At 43.3% G+C, this 18,516-nt stretch overlaps 1 protein-coding gene across 1 annotated transcript in view; it reads right to left on the bottom strand.

Annotated features, from left to right (window-relative positions):
* The window catches only part of AOX2 (aldehyde oxidase 2), a 78,604-nt gene that overhangs the window by 49,986 nt on the left and 10,102 nt on the right, over nt 1–18,516 (bottom strand). The window contains 7 exon segments of the mRNA NM_001048132.1: nt 715–824; nt 2,784–2,877; nt 4,329–4,480; nt 8,793–8,885; nt 13,260–13,404; nt 15,199–15,279; nt 17,705–17,794. Coding sequence (NP_001041597.1) covers nt 715–824; nt 2,784–2,877; nt 4,329–4,480; nt 8,793–8,885; nt 13,260–13,404; nt 15,199–15,279; nt 17,705–17,794 — 765 coding nt within the window.

The following is an 18,516-nucleotide window of genomic DNA, read 5'->3' as shown; positions in this document are numbered from 1 at the left end:
GGAAAAATAAATGAAGGTCATACATGGCTGGAAACATGACTTAATTTAAGACTTCCTGCATAACCAAGCTAACTCTTGGCTTTTGATCAGTGTGCGGGCGTGTGTGTGTGTGTGTGTGTGTGTGTGTTTATTAAATTGCCTCTCTCTGAGAAGACTGTCCTCCTGGATTCAGGTACAGTTTTGGGGAGAGACACAGAACACTGAGTGAGGACAGAGGACCCACTCCATAGCCAGCTGGACCCACTCCATGGCCACATCACCCCCAGATACCCCGCGTTAGCAAACCTCCGGAGGCCCCACGTTCCCATGAGCTGTTGGAGTTAGCTAGAGTGGGAAGTGGGGAGGCCCTGCCCCAGCTTCCACCTCTTCGTGGGTCAGGCAGAGAAACCCAGCCCGGAGCTGGAGAGCTTTAATTTCCGCCTCCCGGGTCGGCCTGTAGACCCGAGGCGGAGGCGAGGAAGCACGACGGCTGCCCTCAGCAGGCCCCACCCCGCAGCTGAAACAACAGCCCGGGCCGCGGCCACGTCCACACCCGGAGCTGCTGGCTCGAGGCTGTCTGCGGGCTTTGGTGCTGGGCCAGCCCACGGTGGACGGGAAACAGGTTTTTAGGGCAGAGTTATTTTCCTTCCATCTGTTTTCGGATTTCTAAAGATGACTGCATTCAGTCGTGAAAAGGGAAAAACAGCTCTCAGAAGCAGCCAGCAGAATTCTTACCGCGTGAGAGTGGGGGACGTACACAGACTCCAAGATCTCCTCTGGCTTAAGGTCTGCGCTTGCCAACCCGGCAAGAAAACGTTCGTTCAGAGGCATCTGCCGCGCACCTTCTGGTGAAGAAAGTGACATTTCTGCCCGGTGCAAGGGTGCGACGAGGAGTCGCTCTGCAGCCTTGAGTGTCAGCAAGGAAGGGGGAGAGGCCGCCTCGGGCTCCGTGTGCGCCCTCGGGGCACCGGGTCCTCTGCAAGCGCAGGGCTGGTGCGGCCTCCCAGCCTCCCCGCCTCCCGGCCTCCACCAGCTGGGCCTCTGCCTCCTCCAGGCCCCGCAGGCAGAGGCTGGTCAACGAACCCCACCTCGTCAACGCTCTGACCACAGTGGGGGGAGCTTCAGGGTTTGCTGCCACCAGTGGCCGAGCCCAAGTCCCGGTGTTTGCTTTGCCTTCTCGCTGCTGCCTTTGGCTTCTAAGCTGGACACCCTCACCTTTCAAACCAAGTGAGCAGCTCACGAAACCTCCCTTGAGCCCAGTTGTTACCAGTTAGTGGTGAGGACTGGCCCCCGCTGCTGGAAAGCGTGCTCTGTGGCCCCTCAGCAGGGGTGACGGGACCCAACCGTAGTCTGATGGGTTCTGTCCCCGACAAAGGCGGCCAGACGCTGGCCGGATCTAGGGGTGGTCGCGGGGGAGGCAGGAGCCCCCGAGGAGCCCCCGCTGCCCTTTGCTGCCCCGTCCTGCTGCCGCCACCTTGCTGGAGCGGGGCTGCGCTCAGGCTGCAGGTGGCTTTGGTCAAGCGGGGGAAGCAGAGACCTTAAGCCAAAGGTGACGACCAACACCCGAGTAGAACCACACTATTACTAGTACCACTAGTACTACCAGTACTGGTGCAGCAGAAGGCTCTGCATGGGGGCCAGGCTCTCTTCGCTGTCCTGATGCCCAGAGTCTCGGCTTCTTCTTTCCTGGTCTTTGGGGGTCAGGCCGGGGTTGTCTCGGCCCACAGGCAGGGAGGACTCAGGAAAATGGCTGACAGGGCCAGGCCGGGGGAGGCCTTTCCCTTCCTCCCTCCTGGGTGGGCCCCATACTAGGCTGAATAGGGGCAGGAGAGCTTTTCCTCTGCACAAAGCCTCTCCCAACACTTCCTACCAACTAGGGATGGGATCATATTATGGCCAACAAACCCCTTGGGAGGATTACGTTGCCTGTGATATAATTCCTGGTTGGACACACCCCCAAAGTTCATGTGGGGAGCAGATTGGTTGCTTTCCTGCACCCTAGTCCTTGGGTCCAGTCAGCCCATAGGAGGGGCAAACGGCAGCTGGCCAAGTGAGATGGATGGAAGGGGGAGTATCTGATGGGCCGTGGGTGAGGACTGGGGAGGCGTGATGGCAGGGAGACGTAGAGGCCCCGGAGAGACGGCTTGTTGCAGACAATGGTCCACGCCACCCCCCCCCCCGTGTCTGTCTCTATGAGTGACCTTGGCCAGGAGGTTGGATGTACTAGACGTGCTGTGTGTACAATGTCCAGCACAGCCTGGCACAGTTAGTGCCCAGCAAAGGGGCGTGTCGGCATCCTTGGAGCAGTGGAGGCACAGGAGGTTTCCAGGGAGACGAGGGTGGTTCTGCATGGAGCGGCCCCCAGGGAGTGATATTTTCAGCCAGTGTGTAAAATTAATCATTGCCTTCCTCCGCCCCCCCCCCCCCCGAGGGCCCACAGTGTCTGCAGTGTGTCTTCCCGAGACTTGTGGCCTCATGCACCACAGCTTAGAAGGGTGGGCATGGAGAGGAGGAGGGAGCAGTCCTCAGGCAGCAGAGGGCCTCCAGCTCAGTCTCTGAACACCACCCCTGGCTGTCCCATGGCTACGGTGGGGTGAGGGCTGTGTGTGTGCGGGGTGTGGTGCCAGAAGGAAGCACTAGCCACTCCCATGCCTCAGTGTGTCTTCCTCTAGGATCCTGAGTCGTGTCCCCCCCTCCCACGTGGTGGATTAAGAGCTAGAGACCAGGGCTTTCACTTACAATAATTCCCTAAAAGAAAGACGGAAAATCTTAGGTGCAGTTCAGAATGTTCTGGGGTAGCTTACCTACTGATATCAGATTGAGGGTAGTGTTGCCCACAGCCAAAATTGGATTCAGATCCGAATAGCAGTGCCGGCTTATAATATGTCCCCCTAAGGACTAAAGAGAGAGAGTTATAGCTTTGGTCATTTTATCCCCATCCTGTGCCCAACACCCCACATGCACCTGCTTAAGGTCCTCTTGCAGTGAAAGTGTCACAAGGAGTCTTGGTCTTCCTGGCAGAGGGACAGGAAGTTACTCACTTCTCTCAACAACCCAATGAAATTGATGCCATTATCCCCATTTTTCAGATGAGGACACTGGGACACAGAGAAATTATGAGCCTTGACCACGGTATCCTAGTGAGGAAGGGGCAGGACTGGGATTCAAGCCCAAGTAGGGGGCTCCATGGCCCATTCTGAACCAGCGCCAACTCAGGCTTGGCCACGGCACAGGGGGCTGTGGTGTCAGCTCCAGAGGTGCTCTCCTGCACCCAGCACTGCCTCCAAGATGGCCAGAACCCATGTGGCTGTGCTGGGGCTCTGGGGACCACACTGCTGAGAGCCAGTTGCCCTCTTGCTCTTCTTGGATCTTGTTGAGCCACTAGCATCTCAGAACATGGGAGGGAAATGACTGGCTGTTCAACTTCGTACTCTCCACCCCACATAGCGATGGAGCCTCCGGGGACCACCCTGGCTTGCCACGGTCTGGGCTGGGACGTGGATGAGGACGTTCCCAGTCTTCCCAGTCCTCTGCGAACAGCTCTAGTTTCTGCTGAGCTGACTTTGCCTCCCTGGACTCTCCCCTATCATACATCTACCTTTTGTGATTATATGAAATAAATCACATCTGCCCTCATGAATCTATAAGCATTTGAAGGCAGCTCTCATGATCCCTCTGATGTTCCATCCCCCACCATATCTCCTTCTGAGGTGGTTTCCAACCTCTTACCCTCCTGCCACCATCTCCTTGCCAGGCTGCAAGGTGTTAGAGTTCTTCGCAGGAGGAGAGACTATTTTGGAATCACTTGAAGAGCTTTTTCGAAGGAAATATGTCCTCCCTTAATTCCCCATATCCCAAGGATTTCTGACACCCCATTTGGGGTACGTAGCAGAGGGAGCAAGTATATTTTGAAAACCTAACTGTGCCTCTTCTGCTTTTTTTCTGAGGTCAGAAATAGCTAGACTTTAAAGTGTGACTCTCAGATCAGAGCTGCGGTCTGAACAGTATGGAGTAGAGAAGACTACCCTCCTTGTTTTAGGTACTAAACTTCTGTTAATGTCTTCTAAAACTAGATTAGGTTCTTTGATGGTCTTATCATGAAAATATGAAAGCTATGACCTCCCTTTCCCACCTGCATTACTACTTGGCTATTAGATTGAGCTTGACTCAGAGTCTTTTAAAATATATTTTTAATAATGCTTATTAAGTATTAAATATTTATTTATCGTGCCTGTCGTTTCAATCTGCTGAGACCTTTGTGCATTCTGATTCTGCTGATGCTTATTTCAGCACTGCAGTGAGATTAAGAAATAGGTGCAGTGTGTCGCATGATTGGCCACGGAACGTACTGCCATATTCCGGATCTGCTGGCCCGCCAGACTCTTCAGCTGCTTCAGCAGGGCTCGGTATGTCTGAGTTTTCTCCTCTGGAAGCTCAGAAACTCGCTCAGCCAAAATGTCTTTCACTTGGGCCAGACTGCAGCCAGCACCTATTATCAGTCCTAGGAGGCAAATTGTTTTTTATAGGTGACATGAGAGGAGCAACTGAGTTATAATCATGGTGCCGGGGCCTTAGTGTTCCACTGGTACATTTGCTCTCTACACTGGTTGCACGGGGAACCACTGGGAACGTAAAACAGCACAGATCCCTCACTCCCAGATCAATGAAGTCAGAATTTTTGGACATGTGGCTTTTTCAAAGACTCCTCAGGTAGTTCTCTTGTGTAGCCAAGAGGAACCCCTGGGATGGTCTGTACTCTTCTGTAGACAAATGCAAGGAAATAGAGGCTAGAAAGAGGAACTCACAGTGACAACTAGTAGGTAGCAGACCCTGTTAGAACCTTTCTCTACCCTCTCCTGACTGAACACAGTGAAATTATGCAAAACTGTTTCGTGATTAAGGGGAATAAATTTGATGGCATTAAAAAATGACAAAGGACTTTCAATTGCCTAGAGCATTGTCTGTAATCAATAATGCTTAAATTTTTTTTTTTTTTTAGATTTTATTCATGTATTTATTTGACAGAGAGAGCATAAGCAGTGGGGAGTGGCAGAGGGAGAGGGAGAAGCAGAGTCTCTTCTGATTAGGGAGTGTGACACAGGGCTTAATTTCAGGACCCTGGGATCATGACCTGAGCTGAAGGCAGATGCCTAACTGTCTGAGCCACCCAGGCGCCCCTCAAAAATGCTATGACTGGTGATTTGCACCTCTACAGGTAGTGTTGATACTCAAAATCCTTGACAACCAGTTCCAAGAGGATGCCAGCCAATCAGAATGAAAACAGCTCCTGGATGCAGGGAGCTTCCCTGGGTATTATATTAGGTGTTATTGGGTGTGGGAACACTGGGGTGGCCAGGGCAGTGGGAATGATGGGAGAGCATCCAGGAGGATCGGGGCAATGTTATTTGCTACTTGACAAGGAAGTAATTAAAAATTTACAGGTGTTGCAGGCATACTTGTGAGTATTGGCAGGATATTAGTACCAGCTTTGGGGTTTCCCTACAGTAGGGATGAAGGGTTTAGATCAATCTTTGAAAGTGAAGAAGTCACCCAAACCGTCAGGAGATCACTTAGTTGGCCTTTAAAATTAATCCTTGGGGGGCAGCCCCAGTGGCCCAGTGGTTTAGTGCCGCCTTCAGCCCAGGGTGTGATCCTGGAGACCCCGGATCGGGTCCCATGTCAGGCTCCCTGCATGGAGCCTGCTTCTCCCTCTGCCTGTGTCTCTGCCTCTCTCTTTCTCTCTGTGTCTGTCGTGAATAAATAAATAAAATCTTAAAAAAATAAAATTAAATTAATCCTTGACTTCCCTGGGTTTGTAGAACGAATAGCTCACACATAGAGTCTGATTTGACATCACTTTGAGGGCTGAGTTCTAACTTCAGTTAGTCTGTTCTCATCAGGTTTCGGGCCAGGCTTTGATTTTCCTCTTGTGGATTAATCTTTGAGAATATTTTACCCTCCCACCTAGCTTTATCTTTTATCAATATTAAAAATGTACTTGGCACAATACTTCCCCCACCCCTGCCAACATATCCTCATACACATAACATACCTGCAGCTTCAATAATCACAGCTAACCTAACTGATTAGGGAAACCACTATCTGTTCCTTATTATCCTTATACTAAGCAAATCTTGTCTAAAGGTAACTCAACTTCTCCTCCTTCCTGGAATATCTCAGTCTAGAGTCCTCACCCTGTTACTGCCCAGGGTTTCATAAAAGGCACTCCATAACGTGGGAGCACATCCCAGGCCCATCAGTGATGGTTCATTTCTTCCTATCCAGGGTCCATTGCAGCTTGGTTTTTAACTTCTGCAAAAATCCTGGCCATGCTTTTGCTTTCAGGAGCACTGGGAAGTCCAAGCTTGCTTCCTGTCATGCAATCCCTCCTGCCCTATAGTCCCAGAGCCTTATTCATGGGGAAGAAGTCAGAAACAAAAAAGATGTTGTTGTTATTCTTTTAAGGTCAGAAGCATCATATAGACCAGCATGACCATCTCTTATCTGACACAGGTAAACAGGGCAGTTCAGCCCCAGGGGAGAATAAAATGCTTGCTGTCTGCTCTGCTCTATTTCTGCATTGCTCACATCACCCCCTGACTTTGTGCCAGGCTAGACACAGCTATACCGAGAAAATTCTATTTACTATATTCCTATTCCTATTTCATTCCATCTTTGGTCGCAAAACCTCGCTTGTCTTCCAATAGAATTAGAAAGAGCTTCAACTTTGCTTAATTTTCAGAATGTGGGTTTTAACTTCATGCTTTTCAGAGCTCATGGGTCTACGGGATAAAGATGTAGGGACTTTCTGGAGCACTTATTACACTAAAGATTTTTGAGGGGGAAAACGTACACTGATATGGATCAGCATGCAAAATTTAAACAAACATAAGCCTTCACAGAAATTTATCCAGGGAGGGGTCCTGGGAAGGGGGAACACACATCTGGCTCCAATGTACTCCTCCCTCAACAGTCCCATCTGTTTTGGCAGTCTTCTGGGCCTTGGGAAAAGTTTGAGAACCTTGGGAAATGTTTTTTGGGGAACATTCTGCCACTAGAGGGAACTCACACTTTAATTTTAAGAGGGCCTGAGGCTGGCATACGGATTCTTCAGATTTCAGAATCTGGCTATGCTTTGTTTGCATATCCAAACTGAGCAGTCTGTTCCAACAACTGCAGGCCGCAGGGTGGGCCTGGGGGAAGGCTCATCAAGTAAGGAAAAGAGTTCTGAGTTGGAAATGGGAGATGTGTGGCTTGGTGACCTGGCCACCAGCCAGTTTGGGGACCTTGGGCAAGTCTACTCTCCTTTTGCTTCTTGGATTCCTCATGAGAAATTCCTAAAATGAGGGATTGGGGTTACACTGGGGACTCTGAACTGTGCTCTGAAGCATCCTCTCAAGCACAGACATAAGGGGGCTCAGTGACAGGGTGATGGTGAAAAATCTCCCCTCTCCTCCAAATAGAACAACATATTTTCATTTACTTATTCTGTTTAAGATTTGTTTTGAGGACACAGTTGTGCTAGAAAAGTCTGAAAACTGTGGGCTGATACCTGGGGTGAAGATTTGGGAAGGGTTTTCCTGCCTTAACCTCTTGCTTATACTGGTTATCTCTGCTCCCAATCCACCCATTCTACTACTCTCTCTTCTCTCCCTTCTGTTATCACCAAGATTTTGAGGGAATCTAAGCATATTCCCCTCATTTTCTGAGTGATATTCAGGTGTGCTGTCTGAATTGTCCTGAGGCTGAAGCTGTGAAGCCGCAGTGCTGGGAAAACCAGGAAGGGTCCCTTCCCTGGCAAATGGGTAGGGTAATGCCAGGGACGGGCATGCTTGCTGGCCTGCAGCACAGTCTAAGTTCGGCTGATGATGGTTAGAAGCCAGGAAGGTAGGACTCCTGGATGACAGTGATACAGCCAAGGCAAGTCCCCTCCCCTGGCTATCACTGATGCCCACGAGCACACAATGGCCCACAAGTTAGTCTTGACTCAGCTCTCAGTTCAGCCCACCATCTTGTTGCCCAAGATGACTTAAGAAAGTCATCATTACCACTGCATCCCAAATTCAAGTTCCTAATCCACTCATTCACTCATTTTTTTTTCCCATTAATTCATTAGTCAGTCATTGAACTGAGCACTTCCATGCATGTATTTATTTGCAGGTACTTACATGCCTGGAGCTCTGGGGGATGAGGAAAGGAATAAAATAAGGTTCCTTTTATCAAAGGGTTTACTCTGTATCTTGAAGGCAAATCTCACATGTTTTCTTCCTACTTTGTGAGTTCCACCTTGCATGATCAGTAGTATTTGCTTGTAGTAGGCCCTTAAAGACGTTGTCAGGGACGGAGGGTGCTCACCTGGGCAAGTCTTTGTCTCATTTTACCTCTTGCCGTTGTCCACATGAAATAAGTAGCATTCAAGTGTCAGATAGTTCTCTTACTTTCTCCTTCCAAAATCCTCCCTCCTGGGAATTGATTATTCAACTGATGGTTAGCACTAGTTCTCTTGCTATCTTCCTATCAAAATTTCCCTGTAAATTTATTGTCTTTAGATCACTATGGCATTTTATAGGCAAGAATCCTGCAGGTGACTACAAGGTCTTGAATGATATAATCTGAATACCTCATATTCTATGCAAAAATTTTGATGGTAAGGTTTTATAGTAGGGATATTATATCACATCAGAAAAATGATGAAGAATTAGAAATAGGCCAGACAAGACAAACATATAAGTAGGTTCAAAGCTCCTTGGGAAGTGTAAGCTTAGTGCAGGGATTAGTTCACTAATGTTTTACTAAGAATACCAGGAACTCACCCTCACTTGTTTTAGATACCACACTGAGCTCAGAAATCCTAGCAGCAGAGAGGAGAATTGGGTGAAAATGTCCTTGAGATTTCATTGCAGGTCCTGAAAAGTAAATATATATATTTTAGAGAGATTTAGGAAAGATAAATGCCCTTTTTTTGGTGTTGAAAGTTTCTCATAAAAATATTCAGATACTAATTTAAAAAATGAATAATAATATAGATGTATATAGATGTAAAGGCAGTGGCTATATACCCTTCAAAGTAAATTTATGAGGATGCTCTCCCAGTATATGTATTTACTTATTTATACATTCACTATATGTGAATAAAAATAGAAAACAGAATGGATGGGAGATTATCAGAAAGCTCTGATACATTGGCACCAGGAGACATACATAAGAATAGTCATAATAAGAAACATATAACCCGGGACGCCTGGGTGGCTCAGCGGTTGAGCGTCTGCCTTTGGCTCAGGGTCTGATCCCAGTCTGGGGATCGAGTCCCGTGTCCGGCTCTGTGTAAGGAGCCTGCTTCTCCCTCTGCCTGTGTCTTTGATTCTCTCTCTGTGTCTCATGAATAAATAAATAAAATCTTAAAAAAAAACAACAACCATATAACCTACCAAAAATGAAGTAGGAAGGAAAAGAAAATTTGAAAACACTAATTACAAGCAATTTGATTCAGTAATCAAAAAACTCCCAACAAACTAAAGTCTTGGACCAGAGAGCTTCACAGGTGAAATCTACCAAACACCTAAAGAAGAGTTAATACCTATTTTTATCAAACGATTCCAAAAAATAAAAGAGGAAATCTGTGAGGCCAGTATCACTCTGATACCAAAACCAAATAGAGGCATGACTTAAAAAGAGAACTACAGGCCAATATCGCTGATGAACATAGACGCAAAAATCCTCAATGAAATACTAGCAAACAGAATCCAACAATACATTAAAAAAATCATTCACCATGATCAAGTGGGATTCATTCCTGGGAAATGAACGGCAAAGGTGGTTCAATATTCACAAATCAATCAACGTGATGCATCACATCAATAAGAGAAAGGATAAAAACCATATGATCATTTCAATAGATGCAGAAAAGGCATTTACAAAGTACAACATCCATTCATAATAAAGACCCTTGACAAAGGTTTGGAGGGAATATATCTCAACATCATAAAAGCCTTCTATGAAAACCCCATGACTAACATCATACTGAAGGGGGAAAAACAGAGCTTTTCCCCTAAAGTCAGTCCACTCAGTGGACTTTTATTCAACACAGTACTGGAAGTCCTATCCACAGCAGCTAGACAATGAAAAGATATAAAGGGCACCCAATTGGTAAGAAAGAAGTAAAACTTTCACTATTTGCAGATGACATGATACTATTTATAGAAAACTGTAAAGACTCCACCAAAAATGACAACAACAACGTAGTACTGATAAGTGAATTCAGTAAAGTTGCAGGATATAAAACCAATTGTATAGAAATCCATTGCATTCTTATACACTAAAAAAGAAGTAGCAGAAAGTGAAATTAGGAAAACAATCCCATTTACAATGACACCAAAAATAACAAAATACCTAGGAATAAACTTAACCAAAGAGATTAAAGACTTGTACTCTGAAAACTATAAAACATTGATGAAAGAAATTCAAGATGACAAAAAGAAATGACATTCCATGTTCATGGGTTAGGAGAACAAATATTGTTAAAATGTCTATGCTACCCAAAGCTAACTACAAATTTAATGCAATCTCTATCAAAATGCCAACAGCATTTTTCACAGAACTAGAACAAATAATCCTAAAGTTTGTATGGAACCATGAAAGAGCCTGAATAACCAAAGCAATCTTGAAAGAGAAAAGCAAAATTGCAGGTATCACAATTCAAAACTTCAAATCACATTACAAAGCTATAGTAATCAAAACAGTATGGTAGGGGTGCCTGGGTGACTGAGTTGATTAAGTGTCTGCCTTCAGCTCAGGTTGTGATCTCAGGGTCTTGGGATAGAGCCCTGCATTGGGCTTCCCTGCTCAGTGGGGAGTATGCTTCTACCTCTCTCTTTGCCCCTCCTCCCTGCTCATGCTCTCTCTTAAACAAACAAACAAACAAACAAACAAATAATCAATCTTTAAAAAAAGTATGGTACTGGCATAAAAATAGGCACATAGATCAATGGAATAGAATAGAAAACTCAGAATTATACCACAATTATTTGGTCAATTAACCTTTGACAGAGGAGGCAAACATATACAATGGGAGAAAGACAGTTTCTTCAACAAATGGTGTTGGGAAAACTGAACAGCTACTTGCAAAAGAATGAAACTGGACCCCTTTCTTACACCATACACAAAAATAAACTCAAAATGGATTAAAAATCTAACTGTAAGATCTGAAACCACAAAAATCCTAGTAGAGAACATAGGCAGTAATCTCTCTGACAATATCCGTAGTAACATTTTTCTAGATATGAATTCCAAAGCAAGAGAAATAAAAGTAAAAACAAACTACTGGGACTCTATCAAAATAAAGTTTCTCCACAGCAAAGGAAACAATCAACAAAACTAAAAGGCAACCTACCGAATGGGAGAACATATCTGTAAATGACATATCCAATAAAAGGTTAGTATCCCAAATGTGTAAAGAACTTATATAACCAAATAATCCAATTAAAAATGGGCAGAAGACATGAACAGATATTTCTCCAAAGAAAACATACAGATGGCTAACAGACACATGAAAAGATGATCAGCATCACTCATCATCAGGGAAATGCAAATCAAACTACAGTACGACATCACCTCACACCTGTCTGAATGGCTAAAATAAAAAACACAAGAAACAAGAAGAAAAAAGGAATACTCATGCACTATTGGTAGGAATGCAAACTGCTGCAACCACTGTGCAAAACAGTATGGAGTTTCTTCAAAAAGTTAAAAGTAGAACTATCCTTTGATACAATAATTTCATTACTGGGTATTTATCCCCAAAATACAAAGACACTAATTCAAAGGGATACATGCAGCCCTATGTTTATTGCAACATTTTTTACAAAAGGCAAATTACGGAAACAGCGGAAGTGTCCATCAATAGATGAATGGATGAAGAAGATGTGGCATATATATAATGGAATATTACTCAGCCATAAGAAAGAGTGAGATCTTGCCATTTGCAATGACATGGATGGAGTTAGAGGGCAAAATGCTGAGTGAAATAAGTCAGTCAGAGAAAGACAAATAACATACAATTTCACTAATATGCAGAATTTAAGAAACAAAACAAATGAGAAAAGGCAAAAAAAAGGAGGAGGGACAAACTGAGAAATGATTTTTAACTACAGAGAACAAACTGATAGTTACTACAGGGGAGGTGGGTGGATGAATGGGTGAAATAGGTGATGGGGATTAAAGCTTTATTTTAATATAACACTGTATGTTGACTGTAGTGGAATTTAAATGAAAAACTTAATAATAAAAAAGAATAATCATAATAGCCCAAACTTGGAAAACACTCCATGTCCTTCAACAGTGGAATGGATGAACAAATTGTACAGTCATACAATGGAATCCAGCAGTCACCTGCAACACTGAGTGTATTTCAGGTCAAGAACATTAAACAAACAAAACAAACTGAAGAAGAATAATACTGTGCCAGTCTATTTATGTGAAGTTCAAAAATATGCTAAAGTAAATGACATATTGCCCAAACACTCAAATACATGTGGTAAAATTGTAAAAACAAGAAAGTGACTGACCACCGCCACATTCAGACTAATGAGTGCTTCTGAGAGGAAGAGAAGGGAAGGGGATGTGGTTTGGGAGGGCTCATGGGGCTTTCAAGGTTTTTGGTAAAGTTCTCATTCTTAAACTGGGTATAGGTGATAACTGGGTGTGCACTATTAATGTGACCATACATATTTTACAAACCTCTATTATATCTACTCACTATTTAACAAAAACAAAATTAAAAAGGACAAGATAAATTAAATGTTAAAAAAAGACCCTCTAATATTTTTCCCCCACATCTCGGGGGATCATGCTGCATACTCCCAGGGTATAGGCATCACTCATCATTATTATAATACATAATATATATTATTATATTATATATTTTATTATTCTAATAAAACTATTATTCTAATAAAACTATTCTATTATTATTCTAATATATAATATATACAATATGTATATATTATTTATATATTAAATTATAGAAAAATTAGATAATTATATCATATGATATGTAATAGTATATTTTGTAATATAAATATACTATACTATATACTAATATAATATATATTTTATAATATACTATTATTATATATATTTTGTAGTATACTATTATAATATTTTTGTAATAAAGGATGAGGCTTTGTCCTTAAAAAGTAGTTTTCGTAGGCTGAGGGCAAACTAGAGGACAGGAAGTTCAGCTCGGCGTTAACGGTGGCGTAGGAAACATTATAATCACTCACCCAGTGAGGTGTTGCCCAAGATGAGAGGGGCTTCAGGATGTTTTGCTTTCAGCTCCAGGAGATCCTTGAGGGTGCCAGGAGAGATCCAGGTAACCCTCTCTCCATGAAAGGTCAGAGTTTGTTTTTCTGGCTTCTCTGCCATTCTCTAAGTGCAAAGGACAAGTATGTATGCACAAGTGCACACCTGTCTTCCAGGATCCCAGACGGAGGTATGGTCCTCTAGAGAGATTTCAGGAGTACCTGGGGTCCACTTGACTGAAAAGATACTCACTACACCCATTGACTAAAGCCTGTATTTCCATAATTAGATATTAACTTCTTTAACTTAAGATTTATTAGTATATGTAGCTCTTTGCAGGCAAGTGATGATATAGGCTGGCACCTGTCTCAGTATAGACTAACTGAACACAATTCAGTATCATGGCCTTAAAAATCATAATTATACTAATACTCCTAAATTACTATCATCAGTCTGGACTTTTCCTCTGAAATCCAAACTCATAGCTCTGAATGAGAACTTGATGTCTCTTCTTAGATGTCTAATAGGCATCTCAGGTTTAACATATCTCAAACTGAGCTCCTCATAGCCCATCCTTTTCAAAGCCCCATCAAAAAAATATCCTGCTCTTCTTGAGGTCTTTCCCCTCTCTGTAAATGGCCACTCCTCTTTTCAGCTGTCTGAAGTCCCAGAGTCAACCTTGATCTCTCTCTCTCTCTCTCTCTCTCTGTTCCACACCCCACATCACATCCAGCAGCAAATCTTGTTGGCTCTCCTTCCAAATATATCCAGAATCCACTCTCTTACTTACTTACGTGCTGGCAGCCTGGTCCAGTACCACCCTCTCTCAGGACAGTGTTAGCACCCTGACTAGGCTCGCCTTTCTGTCCTGTGCCCCTTGGTAGGCTAGTCCCATCCCAACAGCCAGAACGATCCCATATCCCATCACAGAATTAATAGGAGCCTGCCCCTCCCCTGTCCAACCTCCCTAATCATTTCTCATTTCTCGCAGGGTGAAAGTCAGCAGCCTGAGTCCTTATGGTCTGTTCCCCAGTGGCTTTCCAACCTCGTTCACTTGCTCCAGCGGGGCTGGACACTGCTCTGCCCCTGGGTCAGGGCAGGCATTCTCCTCTCCTTAGCACCTTTGCTCTTGGTGTGTGCACTGCCTGGAATGCTTTTCCCCATACCTTCGAGGCTGCTCCCTCACTTCTGCTAGAACTTCTATCAAATGTTGCTTTCTCAGGGAACTCTTCCCTGGCCAGTATTCTAGCTCCCTTCTCTGTTTTATTATTATTTTTCTTCTTACCACTTCTCACTGGTTAATACACTATATCTCTGATCTGTTATCTTGGTTATTATCTATCGTTTCTACCAGGTTACAACTCCTCGAGGGTAGGTTTTTGTATTAGTTTTATGCATTGCTGTATATTTAGTCCTAGAACAGTACCTGGCACGTTGCTGGATGATTGATATCTGTTGAATGAGTGAATAAACACATAAGAACCCCCTTTAGAAATAGATGTTTTAAAGGATGGAACCACTGGAAGTCAGAGAGGAGAGAGATGCTGACAGAGGGAAGAGGGGGGCTCAGGGAGGGCCCTGGAGGTGCTCCTTGGGGTCAATGTACCAGAGCGGCTGGAAGACCAAGTTAGAAGCTGAGCAAAGTTGGATGGCTCGGACCGTCAACAGGGACACACTACAGATGACAACGATGAGACTAATGACCAAATCATCCAACAAATAGCCTTAGCTGAAGCTTCAGGGAGTGTGTCCAGGGCATCAGGCAGGGAGGGCTTGGTGAGCTGGGTGAGGACAGGCTTCTTGATGTGATTAAATATTTCCACAGTTTGACAACTTCACAGGAAGGAAAGGGTGGTTCTATAAAGCTGACTATAACCAGTGACATTTACATAAACGCATAAAGCACTCAACTTATCTTACCAAGAGTTCCGGGGGAAATATGAGCTCCTGGGTAGGGTCCAGGGGTTGGAACTCGTCTTCCGCAAATAACTCTGTGCAAATCTTTATAAAAGGCAGAAGATGGCCTTGTCAGCCCAGCTGAACTGGAAACAGCATTGTAATTCTTTACCTTAATTAGGAAAAATGAGCATAGTAATAACTCTCCTACTCTCCTAATACGAGAGTAATGGGAAATGGTTCAAATGCAATCAAAGTGTTAAATAAGAATTTTGTTGTAAGAGAAATACTGATTTGCTACTGATATAATACTAAAGAAAAGAGTGTTCTCTGAAATAGTTCAGAGTCCCCTACGTCACACTACGGCAGTATATGAGAAACGAACAGGGGTCATTAAGTTTGGGGACTTGTCTCCCCTGTGCCCCAGCCACTGTCCTCTCACCTGTCAAGTCAGGGTTCAAAATGCTAACGGCTCTGAGAAATCCTGAAGTTTAATAAAAATGACTAGATATACATGCCTATGCATGAACACCCCCTCACACACTAATTTTAATAACAATAGCTAACATTTATGGAATGTTGCATTCCAAGGGCTTTTACATGTATTAATAACATGCTTAGTCCTCACAACAGTTATATAAAGAAAGTAAATTATCATCTTCATTTTTACCAATTAGGAATCAAACGCACAATGAAAGGTTACCCAAACTCTAATCTTGTCTAAAAGAGACCTGTTTTAGCTTTGGAAACACTTATTCCCAAAAAACATTCCTGAAGAGGTAAGGCAAACTGGGAGAACCATGGGAAGCAGAGCTAGAGGTCTGTGTAGTGGAGGAGAGCATGGGTAGACACTGGGGGTAAATCTGGGTTCATTTTCAGCTTTGCCATGACTTGGATCCCTGACCCTCCCAGTGGAAAGGTACTTAACCTCTCTAAAGATTAAATGGAAATAATGCATATTTTGAAAGGTAATCATGACAATTAGGTGAAATAGACCTGACATTTGTCCAACACTTCCTCTCTTTTTCTATTTGTCTGGGGTCTTCCCAGGTTCCAGAATGGAAACTTGCAACTCTTCCTTATAAAGTTTCTTAGTAAGACTCCAGATTGAGGAATTATAGGCCAATATCTGAACGATCAGTTTTTGCATTAGCTACAATTAGAAAAGTAGGCAGTACCCGGGGGCAATTATGTGGTGTATCTCTAAAACCTAGAAATAAGATCGTGTTTGAGAATGAAAATGTAAAACAAGCATAATGAATCAGATCTGAGGAATTAAAAGTTCATCCAATCAAGTGTTAGGCCAGGACTTAATAATAGAAGATCTTAACAGAGCTTTAAGAGAAGGGAGAGTCATGGGGCAGACACCCGCCATCCAGCGGTCTACCCTGGTGGAAGAGAGGGGTTTTCTATATTACCCTTAAAATTACCCAATTTGCTCTGAATCCATGCTCACTGAGCAACCTCATTATAATGTGGCTTCCTATGTGTGTTCTCCTATAGGGAAAGAACATGCAGCTCAGTGACCATAAGATCCACTTTAAAATTGTGTTTCTGTAAATAAATATTAGGGCACATTCCAATTTAAATATCATGTTTTTTCAAGTTTGGTTAAAGTGAATCACATGATCTCCAGAGCCCAGTCATTGCCCAGATTGACTCCCTGAGGCTGCAAAATTGAGAACCAGACTTTAGAATGTACGGACTTCTCTGAGGTGCACTGATCCTCTATGAGGTAGTTGTGGGGTGGGGGTGCAGCCAGCCTTCTTTGGCAATAACGCTCTCTATTTCACTGCACACTTTCTTCAGACCAAAATGAGTCACAGTGGGAGCCATGAATGGGAACAATGTAGGTGTGTGGGATAGAAATAATTACAGCAGGGGGATGATGGGCTCAGTTTCATCTAAGGACAGCTCTGTTCTCAGATTTCCTCGTCTATAGGAAGTAGACTATTTTATCCTTATTCCAACTTCTCTAAGTAATTCCTTTAAGAACTTGGCAGTGAGCCTTTTTAAGAAACTAGAATCTCTCTGAGAGCAAAGCTAGAGACTACAATGTTTCAGGCTAGTTTTCTCAGCTGTGATGATCATGCCCTTGCCATGTACCTTTGGACAGGCTTCCTTCCTGAGGTTGCAGCGCCCTCTCTCTGCAAAGGTGGGGGGGGACACAGTGATAGAGGACAGCTCTGGGTGGGTGGGTGGGGCAGGCACAAAACCCCTTTCTCAGCCAAGGATGGGACTCCTCATAGCTGGGACAGGTCTTTTTCTCTTGTCTGAGTGGTTTTATGGTGTTTTTTTTATTTTTTATTTATTTTTTTATCCTTCCAGAGACTTGAAAGAGAAAATCAGAGCCTGGCTTTGAATCGCCCCATTACTGAGTTCCAAATGAAAAGTGCTTTATTCATGCATGTGCTTTGGAGTTTTGGAAGTAATGCAGAGTATGACTATCAACATTTACAAGCAAAGTCTTAACATTGAGCCAGCATTAAGCAATACTCTCAGGGAGAGGACAAAACAAAGAGGGACTCACGTCACTTTCCCTGCCAACTGAGGAAGAATCATTTCCTCCTGGATCCAAGCAGCATTTTCCTGTTCCTCTCTGTTGACAGCCATTTGACTCCTAGGACAGTGAAATAAATGCCTTGAGATGAAAAACTTTTTAATAAAAAAGAGAAAACCTTTTTATTAGGTATATGGGTGTGTGCCTTGAAAGGCTTGGCAATACAAGTGAGACTCCAGGCTTTTGGTAGTTATTTTTGGTGGTTTTTGCTGGAACACGGCTAATCACAAGATCTTTCTTCTTTGCTTTATTTCAAAAATAAAATGATAATATAGACCATATGAAATGTATAACATTTGTAATATATACAAAAAATATAATATACAGCATAATAATAATGTATATAATAATAAAGAATATAAAGAAGCATAGAAGACACTATTATTACCCTATTCCATCAATAATATATTATATATTATATATTTGTACTATATTTATGGTACAGTATACTTTTTATTTTGCCTTTTTGTTCATTTATTTGCTTATTGTTTTGTTCATTTATATGTTTATTCACTTATGTTGCAAATCTTCTTCTGTATCATTAAAATGTCTTTAAAATTTAATTTTGCCAATCATATATTAGTCAATCTTCTGATTTGTCTATAATATATTCATAACATTTGCTATTATTATACACAGGTTTTTTTCTCTACATTGTATAATTATAAATAACATAATGGACATTTCTGTTCATTACATGGAAAGCTTTGTGTATATCTTTTTTTCTAGGTGAATTCCTAGTGGTAGAATTAACTGATATAATGCCTTTTAGGGCAATGATG

This window comes from Canis lupus, chromosome 37 (genome assembly GCF_011100685.1).
Source record: "Canis lupus familiaris isolate Mischka breed German Shepherd chromosome 37, alternate assembly UU_Cfam_GSD_1.0, whole genome shotgun sequence".
Lineage (NCBI taxonomy): Eukaryota > Metazoa > Chordata > Mammalia > Carnivora > Canidae > Canis > Canis lupus.
The sequence above is the reverse complement of the archived record's forward strand: the minus strand, read 5'-3'. Positions and strand labels throughout refer to the sequence as shown.